This window comes from Podarcis erhardii (assembly GCF_964252035.2).
Source record: "Podarcis erhardii genome assembly, chromosome: 5".
Classification (NCBI taxonomy): Eukaryota; Metazoa; Chordata; class Lepidosauria; order Squamata; family Lacertidae; genus Podarcis; species Podarcis erhardii.
The window spans coordinates 36,825,723-36,837,443 of NC_138509.1; the positions used below are offsets into that span (position 1 = coordinate 36,825,723).

General features: G+C 42.8%; 1 protein-coding gene across 1 annotated transcript; it reads right to left on the reverse strand.

The window, feature by feature from the left end:
• Nucleotides 1–73: 73 nt before the first annotated feature.
• ANKRD1 (ankyrin repeat domain 1) lies at nt 74–11,320 on the reverse strand. The gene is made up of 9 exons (XM_081861972.1): nt 11,160–11,320; nt 7,636–7,815; nt 5,405–5,542; nt 5,206–5,313; nt 4,261–4,359; nt 3,626–3,724; nt 3,355–3,453; nt 1,585–1,683; nt 74–1,090 (listed from the first exon to the last, which is right to left on the reverse strand). The coding sequence occupies exons 1-9, from the start codon at nt 11,184–11,186 to the stop codon at nt 980–982; spliced, it is 960 nt and encodes a 319-aa protein (XP_081718098.1). The 5' UTR covers nt 11,187–11,320; the 3' UTR covers nt 74–979.
• Between the last annotated feature and the right edge of the window lie 401 nt (nt 11,321–11,721).

Sequence of the window (11,721 nt, forward strand, 5' to 3'; positions counted from 1 at the left end):
CTTCTATCCCTCATAACATTTTCAGATAAAGAAATAATACATTCCGGTAGATTAAAGTGAGCGGTTCTGTTGCTTCTTTTAAAACATTTAAATAGGGTTTAATACAAAATGTACATAAAGAGCCATACAAATATACACTACCATTTGTTACAATATCGAGCTTCGACAGTAACAGCAACTTTTCCTCTTCATCTTTGGATTCCTCCTCTTCGTCTGCCCAACTTCCTGTCTTGAACACTGCAATTTAGAGGTAGCCAATATGGCGGCCTCTAGAGGTTCCTAGACTCCCAATTCCCACCAGCCCCAGCCAGCATGGCCAGTCGATGGGGTTGGTAGGGAGGTTTAATCCCACAACACCAGGACAGTGCCATGTTGGCTGCCTCTTGTGTAGTTCAGATAGCCTGAATTAAAAACTTCTGCAGAAGTTTTTTTATTCCACTTTGCTTTCCCCTTTCTCACTACTATTCTCCAACCCTCTGATCTTTGCTTTTTTAACAGCTTGCTCTGACAATAGCAATTCAGCAGAAAACGGGTGACAATAACAAATACTGCCTATTGAAAGAGGCTTTAATGGGAAACACTGCTAATAGGCTCTGAAAGCCTGTTGGCTTGTGTGTGGTTTTTAAAGGGGCTTAATGCTCCTGACTGGTTCAGATTACCACATTAGTAAGATGGTCTTTTTCTATAGAACAGTAGTACCAACATAACTTATTGAAAATATCGGAAAAGAAACACTATGGGAGAAATGATGGAATAGAAATAAATAAACCAGCTTGAAATCAGTGGCATCTCAACACTCGAAACTGCCTTTGAAGTATTTCAGGACCCTCTTTTGGTTCCGTGTGGCTTTAGCAAAGGCAGCAGGACAAAATGCTTGTATTCTGTGAAGGTGGCGGCATTTATAATGCTTCTGCTCTTCACATTGGTGATATCTTGCTTTTTGCAAGGAAACTGTCCAGTCCATTGACGCTTTGAGTCTTCAGAATGTGTCTATAGGGGAGCTCTTGTAAGAGTTCTCCTTCAGGCTGTTGAATATTTCTTTGGTGCCATTTTGCCACTGCAGAACAAGATCCATTGGAGTTTTCCCCTCCTATGGAGGAAAGTTAGGGAAACGGCATTAATTTTTACCCCCTTGAAATGTCATCATTGCTCTCCTCTGTTTCTGTGACTTAACTTTCTGCAGATGTAGTAGTGAGAAGCTCTCTTAATAATGACTGCTTATGCCTCTTTGAAGTGACAAATGCATCAAAAATGTCTTTCTGGGTGCATGTCAACTTTGAGGGTGTTGCATGGGCAATGAATGTGCATCCCCCACAGACACTAATTCCATTCAACAAGTGCATCTTACTTGCCCAATAGCACCTATTCCTCACAACCAGTCAATTTGCTAGCACAAATGTTCAAGACTAGAAAGTGAATGTGGACAGCAAAATCTATGAACGTGGAAACCAGCAAAAGTTAGATGCAATCCAATCCTACTGCGGTCGTCTTGGTGTTTTTATTTTAGTAGCTAGTGCCCTGATTTTCTTTATAAACTCAACAAGGCTTACTTAGGAAAACAGCAAAGAGTTAGAGAATACTTACCGCATTCTTCATGTTTAGGTTGGCACCATACATGATCAGGAGTCGAATCATTTTATAACGATTCAGTCTCACTGCATCGTGCATAGGACTATCTCCTTCCTAGAACAGAGGAGACAAAAATGAATATAATGAGCTTTGGGGCTCTACTGGCGTAATAGTGAAAGTACTCAATAAATTACACCATCATCTTGCACCCAATAGTGATAATGATTATTGTTTAAGTGTGCTGTTGTGAAGCTGAGTTGAAATGGGTGGTTCAAAGGAATGTTAAGTACTATTGCTATTCTCTCCCTGAAGTTTCCTCCAAGAGATCACAATCACCTGCTATTTTACCACACTAAAGACACTAACTGAGCAATGGGGAGCCCGTAAACTGCAGGTGTCATTGCACCTCCATCATCCCTCGCTCTTGCTTATGCTCGCTGGGGTTGGTGGATTTGGGAGACTATAGGGCTACAGGCACCGAATTCCTGCAATGCACGTTCCTTGAAAACAGACCAGCATGCTATAGAAGTGATTTGTGCTATATTATAATAATTGTATGGGACGCGGGTGGCGCTGTGGGTTAAACCACAGAGCCTAGGACTTGCTGATCAGAAGGTCGGCGGTTCGAATCCCTGCAACAGGGTGATCTCCCGTTGCTTGGTCCCTGCTCCTGCCAACCTAGCAGTTTGAAAGCACGTCAAAGTGCAAGTAGATAAATGGGTACCGCTCTGGCAGGAAGGTAAATGGCGTTTCCATGCACTGCTCTGGTTTGCCAGAAGTGGCTTAGTCATGCCGGCCACATGACCCGGAAGCTTTACTCCAGCTCCCTCGGCCAATAAAGCGAGATGAGCACTGCAACCACAGAGTCGGTCACGGCTGGACCTAATGGTCAGGGGTCCCTTTACCTATAATAATTGTATTATTTGTACCCCACCCATCTGATTGTGTTGCCCCAGCCACTCTGGGTAGCTTCCAACATATCTAGAAACATAAAATAACATTAAGCGTCGAAAACTTCCCTAAATAGGGCTGCCTTCAGATGTCTTTTAAAGGTCAGGTAGTTGTTTATCTGTTTGGCATCTGATTGATTGGAGGGCGTTCCACAGAGCGGGCGCCACTACTGAGAAGGCCCTCTGCCTGGTTCCCTGTAAGTTCACTTCTCACAGTGAGGGAACTGCCAGAAGGGCCTCGGAGGTGGACACGTCATACTCATTGACATCCCTCTGAGCAGCATTGTGACTCTTGCTGCTTATATATCCTGTGCATGTAGCCTTGTGGGGGGAAAGGCTTGTACATCCACTTTCCCTTCGACTGCATGGGGATGTTGTTTGATAAGGCTTGCCCTAATAAAAATGTCATACGGAAAAAGCAAGCCCCATGGAAATGGACCTTCAGCTGAAAGGATAACCTTGGAACACCACCACCCAGGTGTTGCTGGGGCTGCCAGATCCCTTTAGCCCCAGCTTGCATAACTTAATAGTCAGGGATGGTGGAATTTACAGCCTGGCTCACAATGCACTTACCTCATGGGTAGGCAAACTAAGGCCCAGGGGCCAGATCCGGCCCAATCGCCTTCTGAATCCGGCCCGCGGATGTTCCGGGAATCAATGTGTTTTTACATGAGTAGAATGTGTGCTTTTATTTAAAATGTATCTCTGGGTTATTTGTGGGGCATAGGAATTCGTTCACCCCCCCCCCAAAAAAAAAATATAGTCCAGCCCCACACAAGGTCTGAGGGACAGTGCACCGGCCCCCTGCTGAAAATGTTTGCTGACCCTGACTTACCCTGTCTTTGGCATTGAGATCTGCTTCACAGGCGATGAGGTGCTCCCCACATTCGTACTGACCTGTCCTTACGGCCACGTGTAGAGGACTGCTGAGCAACTGGTAGAAAAGGAAGGGCAGGGAGAGGCATAATCAACAGAAGCAGAGCAAGGCATTCTAAAGTGAGAAACAACAAGCTCGGATCTAAAAGGGCCTCTTGTACAAACAGCTCGCAAATCCACTTTTAACTTTTCCCACCTCAGTTTTTCAAACGGAAATAATAATAGCTTACCTTATCTCTAGCATTCCTGTTTATTCCTTTGTTCAGCAAGTACTTCAGGATTTCCACATTGCCCCCACGGCAGGTCCAATGAATAGCAGTGGATTCAAGCTACGCCAGAGGAAAATAATAATAAATATTTGTCGACTGGCTCACATATGATGTGAGTTTTCAGCACCTAATTACTCATGTCCTGATGAGTCTTGGCCACTAGACTTGTGCCCGGTTATTGTTGATAAAAGTTTTATTACTTTGGAAAATAAAAAACTTTATTGAAAAGAAAAGCCTTGTGTTTGAGATAGGAGGAGGTAATACAGTGGTACCTCGGGTTAAGAACTTAATTCATTCTGGAGGTCCGTTCTTAACCTGAAACTGTTCTTAACCTGAGGTACCACTTTAGCTAATGGGGCCTCCCGCTGCCGCTGTGTGATTTCTGTTCTCATCCTGAAGCAAAGTTCTTAACCCAAGGTACTATTTCTGGGTTAGTGGAGTCTGTAACCTGAAGCGTCTAACCCGAGGTACCACTGTACTGGTTCCATCTGCAACAGGCTAGGCATGGCTTATTGATGGTTACAGTGGATGAGTAGCGAACGTGTGTCTGTGTGAACCACCCCAAGGAACTCTGCATGTGTCCAATGAGCACTTACCATATCCTGGAATTCAAGGTGGGCTCCTGCTTCTACTAACTTCTCCACAACTGCCAGGTGCCCTTCTGAACATGCTCTGTGCAAGGCTGTGCGCTTGTACTGTCAAAAGGAATAGTCATAGTGTGGTCAATTTTAACCTGCAAGGCTTTGAAATAAATCATACAACCCTTAGCATGTTGAATATTCAAAACACTTTACACATAAATTAACCCCGCCCGTCTCACCCTTACCAAAACAAGACATGCACATGTAAGGTTTTACATTTCCTTCTCGTGCCTCGCTAAACTTCCCTCCCCCTCGTTTCAATTAAGCTCCTGAAGGCAAGGCCTTCTCTTTCATTACCATGTATGGTGTCATGTACAGATATGTATACAATGCCAGATAAATCATAATTTCAGTCTTTTGTTAACAACAGTCCCGTATGGCATTTATGTACTTAACTTGTTTAGTTTTGTCAGTTTATAAGCCACCCTTCAGTAACAGTAGGGTTTCTTAGCTGTGCAATTTAAACAGCATAAATTCATGAAGACAAAACACGACAAGCACAAGGAAACAGATTTTTGATATTGCTTGAATGCCCATTTAAAGAAACAATGCTCTCCTGTCTTGGGAGTTCAGATTACTTTAACCGTGAAAAGTGTATCTGCTTCAAAAGGTAACACTGACAGAGTGGTGGTGGTTTTTAAATTTAACCTTAAGATATAATTTTTAAGGAGGACATAAAAACCTCTTAAAAACTGGTTTGAGAGGCATTCATTCTACCTATGGAGATCTGGAAACAGCAGTGGTTGGGGAGAGATCAGGCTCTTTAAAGAGAGAACCTTCTCTACCCTCATCAAACTACAACTCCCAGGATTCTTTGGGAAAGCCATGACTGTTGAAACTAAGATCAAAGATGTGCGCCTTATAGGAGATTTGGGACAGAAATTGATGAACAAATCATACCTCATCACAAACGTTTGGATCTCCTTTGTCTGCCAGGTATTTTTCAATTATTGGCATCTTGTTCTCCAAGGCAGCCTTTAAAAATGTTGGAACATCCACGGGTTCAGTCTGATGGAGAGCAGAAATAAGAGTTAGTTCAGTTCCGTCTGGGGGAACCCCATAAAGACAGCAGAGAAGACTATTTTGCCCCTGAACTTACTATAACTTCTTGCTCAGGCTCCTTTACAACGGGCACTTTAACCTTCTTGAATTTTTTCCTTTTCTTCAGCTGAATGATTTTTTCAAGATCTTCCAAGCTCTCGAGTTTTGGTCTCGCCTCTAATTTCTTTTTCTTGATCTGAACAACAACAACAACAAAAGCAAATAAGAACATAAGAAGATCCCTCCTGGACCAGACCACTGTTTTATCTACTCCAGCATCCTGTTATCACATTGGCCTACCAGATGCCAGGGCTTTTTTTCCAGCCAGAACTCAATGGAACTCAGTTCCAGCCCCTCTCAGGTGGGCGCTATTGCCATTCTAAGAGAACAAGGGAACTGTTCATGGTGAGTTCTGGCACGTCTCTAGGAAAAAAAGGCACTGGAAGTAGCCACTGTGAGTGACTGCTGAGAAATTAGAGCAATATGAGGAACAATAACATTAGCTTCAACATACAATCTCCAGGGTCCCTTGGAATCCCCTTCAACAGTTAAAATAATCAGAAAATGCATTACTTCAGCTACTAATACTACACTAATGTCAATACACCAATTCAAATTTAAAGATAACACTTGAAATTCTGCTGAAAAAATGCTACTAGTTATTTAAATGTAAGACAGATAAGTGATTAAGGAACCATCCAGACACAACACAGGGTCACATGTTCCTTAGAATTTATTCTAGTTATAAATATGTGTCAGCCTATATTTAAAGCGCAGGCTACATCTTTAATGCAAAGTAACAATCCAACTTGCTTTTCACAGAACAAGGTGCTAATGAGTGACATAATTTATCCCCCAAATGTAGAATGATTGTTGCTCTGGCAGATTCACTGTATCTCCTTTTTGGAGTGATTGTTGATCAAGTTTCCAGTTGAACCTTCATTGCAAAAAGTGTGTTGGGCTGAGGAAGGGGTGGTTGATTCAAAACCCTTTAAAACCCATGTAGAATTTGGATCCCCTTAAACTTAACACTGTTCTGTAATTCTTCATTTGAATAATCCATCGCCAGGGAAGCTGTAAGATGCTAAATCACCAGCTCACAATAATCTGTTACTTCAAAGGAAAAGTCTGTGGATTTAAATTCCAGTAATGTCTTTCCTATTTTCATATATCTTTGAGGGAGGGCTGGTGGAATCTTATTTTTATTGGCCACCTTAAAATTTTGTTCTCGTTGAGGAAGATTTTTAATAATGTTTCCATTCTTGAAATGATGGGCATAATTATGTTGGCACTGAACCAAATAATTGCAGATGACCTTATCTTATAAACGGAAGGCAAAAATGTTTTTAAGGAGGAACACCCAGATGTCCCAATATATCCTTGGCATGTGAGGGGTGGGATAACACATTATTTGCATGCAGAAAGCCTCAGTGTGAATTGTCTCAGCAGAGATGGGTGAGAAATTTGACTCACATTTTAATGCAAACTGTGCAAACCAAAACACAAGCTATCTTCACAAAATTGTACTTCTCTGAATTTTCGCTGCAGTTCTTTTGTAATTCATATATTAAGACAAAATTTGCATATTTTCCTGAAAATAACATATAAAATGCATTCTGTTGGGGGGAGGATATGTATAGCAGGCAAAACTGCATGGAAGTATATGTATAGTAGACAGTTACATTAAAGTGATAATTTTTTATGAGAAGATTTTTTTAAAAAATATAAATCACAAATTGATGCAGGTAGGGAAATGAGAAAATGAAATTAACAGATTTGTCCATCCCTAACCCCAGCATCTCCAGTGAAGAGGAGAGATATCTGCCTGGAGACTTGGGATTAGTTTTTGCTTCAAATACCAAAATGTCTTGGTTTGTCTCTAATCCATGGCTTTCAGCCATAACTGGTAGCCATTTTCCAGATTTTCAGAGACACCATTTCCCCAATCCTGTAGTTTGTGACACTCTTAGCTGAATACACTGAATATGTAGAGCGTGGGTTTTTTAAATGTAAAACAGGTGTATTCTCTAGGGAGTTGTGGCCTATCCCTTCTAATTTCCTCTCATTCCTGGTTTTCTAGTTATAATTAGGATATGTTGAGTCCCAGTTAATAACATATTGGCAATGTAACAAGACCCTGGGGGTTGGGAATCTTTCTACTGGTTTCCAGTGTACATCTATCAGGACATATTTTTCTAAACTCCCTTCTTAGTTAGAGGGCAGACCACAGGAATTCGAAACTTCAGAGTTCCAGAAGTGCAAAAAGATACACAAGAAACACAATTTTACCTCAGCTTCTAGCGCTTTCTCTTCTTTGTAGGTCAGATTGTGTCGTGCCACTGAGTGGTCCGTGAGGGTCTTCAGGTCCTCTTGTTTCTCTAACCTTACGGCAGCTTCATACTCTCCATTTTTGAAGTCCTCTGGGAGGAAATCTCCTGTCTCTCTACCGTCTGCCTTTTTGCCTGTCACCTGTCAAAGGAACAATGGTTCAAGAGTGTCAACGCCTTGCTTTCTGACATATTGAGAAGCAGAGCTAACACGTGAGGACAGGGCAAGCAGCCCTCAAGAAATACTGAGGAAACGGAGGTGAAAATGATGGCTCAAAGACAGGGTGCCTTTTCGGAAAGCAATGGACGATTTGAAATCATGGCACTGAACATTGTTCATCTGATTCCAAATGCTCAGGGAACAGGTAGAAATGTGCATAGCCCAGCATCTGGAAAGGAAAGCTGTCAATTTAACACCCTTCGCATGACCCAGAGACGGCTTTGTAAGGTTTGTTGATGGAGGGAAAGATGTATTCAGGGGAGATAAGAAGCATGAAGGTCAGAGGCAAGGAGGAGGTTGAAGAAAGGGTGCAAAGTAGGGAGTGGACCAGAAAGAAAAAAAGGTGAGGCTTGGGGAAAGGGCCTGAGAAAAAAAGTCAGCCACCCCCAACCTGGTGCCCACCAGACCTTGCTGGACTCCAACTCTAATCGTCCTCAGCCAGCATGGCCAAAGGTCAAGGATGGTGACAGCTGGAGTCCAGCAACCAGGCTAGAGAAGAATGAATTAAGGGAGCTGAAGCAGGCAGCTTGGGTTATCTTTAGCTTATAGCACTTACAATGAGCTCTCTGCCATTTGGGACAGGAATACAGGAATGAGAGGGAGGACGTCAAGAGACAAGGTTACTGAAGCAAGTGGCCCAACAAGACAGTGGTCTGAAAAATAAAGACTTGAGGATGGGATGGGCATTGCAGGCTTGCAGGTGGGAGAATGGAGAAATCCAGGGGAAAGTAAAACTGGGGTAAAGCCACATATTTGGGCTTAGGGGTAGGAGGGTCTGTGAACTCCACAGATGAAGGAAATGGGCAGGCAAAAGGAGATTTGGGTGCTGTGGGCCAGGGGTGCATTGGGTTGCTAAGTCTAAAGTAGGGCTAGCCAACCTGGTACCCTTCCGATGTTCTGGACATTATCACCTACTATGCAGTCACCTCATGGAGAATTATCATTGTACAGTTATCCCTTGTTGTACTGGTTGGGGCTGATGGAAATTGCCATACACAACCTCTGGAGGGCTTTCCTTGATCCTAAGGCTTAAGCCCAGTCAGGACAATTGTCTTAGCTGTGCCATCTCCTGTCACTGAAGCACTGTTGACCCGGCAACTCTAAAAGGACGCCGAAGGCCCAGAAGCAGTGAATGATGGCGGGCTGAATTTCACATATTGATCAGAACTAACCAGACACTTATTGGGCTGCCGACATCTTGTAACCATCTGGTAACTGGGCCCTTGGAAACAAATAGGCTGAGAAGTGAGTAAGTTTAAAATGGAGTTCTCCATGGTGGACAAACGCTATACAAACGACATACATGGATGCAGCAGTATGCATATGGATCCAGGTACAAAATTTCTCCTGTCTTGTTAGAAACAACTAAGTAAATCTGTGGCCTCAGGCATTCTGTACATCACATTTAAAATCAAGTATTTTTCTTTCCCTGTTGGAAGTGTGCTGTGTGTACAGTAATCAGGCAGTACGATGCATGCATTTGAGCAAGCTAAAGATAGTTGCGACTACATCTCAGTGAAATCAAGGAAGCAAGTTAGATGCATATGACTAATGTATGTTATTCCTGACTAACTTTAGCTGGATTGGGGATGGTAACTGGGATTCTGAGAGCCAGTAGGAGTAAGCCCAAGAGCTTACTGAAACCCGTTTTTTATCATTTCCCCCCCACCTCAATTAATTGGCAGACCTCTATGCCATCTGATTCTGAAATTCTTCATGTAGCGTTTCCAAACTTCTTGCTTAGATGTATTTATTTGTTACAAATCTGCTTTTATTTGAGAATCTGATCCAGCCCTTCCAGGGATCAAAGTCTTAACAGTTCAATCCTAGGCATGTCTACTCAGAAGTAAGCCGCTCATCTGACTTGCTGTGAGATATTTGTGTCTGGGATAGCAGCCTTGATCAATTTTCATGGTACTCTCACTAGAGAGTACAACAAGAATTATCGCGTCCTCAAGAACGACTTGAGAAACATCCCCTCTAGCAAAGTAGTGAACTCAGTAAATGTCTCTTTTACTTGACAGACTGGGCAACTCCTGGGTGAAGCAGATACAATAACGATAGGAAATGCACTCATTGGACCTTTTCAAGAAAGCTGCGAGTCCAAAAGAATCCTGCCTTGTGCTTCCTTCTTTCATTACTAATTCCTGTCATCAATAGTAGTTATGAACATCAGAGGTGAGAAGAGGCCGATTAAGCCACTCAACTCCTTTTGGCTCTTTATTATCCTGCCCGGAATTGTTCCCAATTACTTCTGAATCCAGCTTGCGTGCTTGGCACAGCTCAAACATAGCTGGAAACATGCTCACGAGTTTCTTTGCCTAGATGTTAATTTGGACGCAGCTGGCAAGAGTTGAATCACATGTAATTTATGAGATTAGGAGCTGCAATCCATCCCTGTTCCCAGCACAGATAATAGTTATAGTTTGTTTTGAACCACCTTGAAGGTCCCATTGGATCAAAAGATGGCAAAAAAATAAGCAGATATTCCTTCCTTCCTTTGTTTTTTTCTTTAAGAGTCCATTGTATCTCCAAAGGTAGAACCAGCTCCGTTTTTCTTGCATGCATAATGATTTACAGAACATCATCTGATTTATACACTCTGGGACTACCCTAAAGTTAGACCATTTTCTTCAGCAAAGATGCTTAGTATTTCATTAATGCTTCCCCTGTGTTGTTAAGGCATCTCACACGTCATTTCAGTCATCGTTACAACAACTTTGTAAGATAGGCCAACATTATTTACCTCGTGATATAATGCAATAAAGGCTTGGGACTATGCGATACCAGCCTGCTTGAAGCCACCAGGCAAGCCCACAGCTGTGCTGAGATTTGAATTGGGTGGATTTTCAGCTCTTAGCTCCTGCTCTTAACCACCACACAAACTCAGCTGGACAAAATAATAATAATAATAATAATAATAATAATAATAATTTATTATTTATTATTTATACCCCGCCCATCTGGCTGGGCTTCCCCAGCCACCCTGGGTGGCTTCCCAAAAAATATTAAAATACTGTACTACATCAAATTTTAAAAGCCTCCCTTCAGAATTACATCCCAGCACAATCTGCTCAAGTCATCATGCATGGCACAGGTTAAAACTACCACCAAAAGAACAGCCAAGCTTCTCACAGTGGTATAAATCATCACATTAATAAGAGACAATTTGCAGAAGAATGTAATACCCAGCGCACAATTAAACTGGACGCAGTTCAAACCTTAACACAGCAGTTACTATGATGAAAGGTGAGTTTTGTACCTACCAGCTCTTCCACTCTCAGCATCATCATAGTTGCTGCCGCTTATCAAAGAACGATAGTGGTCTCTTGGTGTGTGTGTGTGTGTGTGTGTGTGTGTGTGTGTGTGTGTGTGGTACTCCTTTAAGGATGGATGCCTCCTCCACCCAAGGCAGCTTTACTGAGATAACGCCAATCTAGTTTAGCTTATATATTGCTGGAAGAACTTCTTTGGAGTGAGATAATCTTCCAACCTGGGAATCCGAGTACGCCCTCAGCCCCGCCAGCTCCGAGATAGGTGCTTTCTCATTCCAGGCATGTTAACTAGCCAGATCTAGTGTCAAGGGGCGGGAGGGAGGGAGGGAGGGGGAAAGGGGATGAGTCTTGCAGTGTAACCGTGCTGCATATGTGAATCACTGTGAAACGCAAGAGCTTCATTCCATTCGCAAATGACTACATAGCTCAGCAATGCTAGCCATTCTGTCTGTCCAGTGCCCAGTAGGACAGCTGTCTGCAGATACCACACTGTATCTCGCAAGTGACTTTCACATGAGCAAGAGACACTGGGGGGACGGGACGATTGACCCAG

Excerpts from the sequence above, each read along its gene's own strand:
- ANKRD1 (XM_081861972.1), bottom strand. The coding sequence starts at position 11,186 with ATGATGATGCTGAGAGTGGAAGAGCTG. Across the intron at positions 3,454-3,625 it reads ACAGGAATGCTAGAGATAAG|TTGCTCAGCAGTCCTCTACA; the intron begins GTAAGCTATTAT and ends CTTTTCTACCAG. Across the intron at positions 1,684-3,354 it reads ATCTCAATGCCAAAGACAGG|GAAGGAGATAGTCCTATGCA; the intron begins GTAAGTCAGGGT and ends CCTCTGTTCTAG.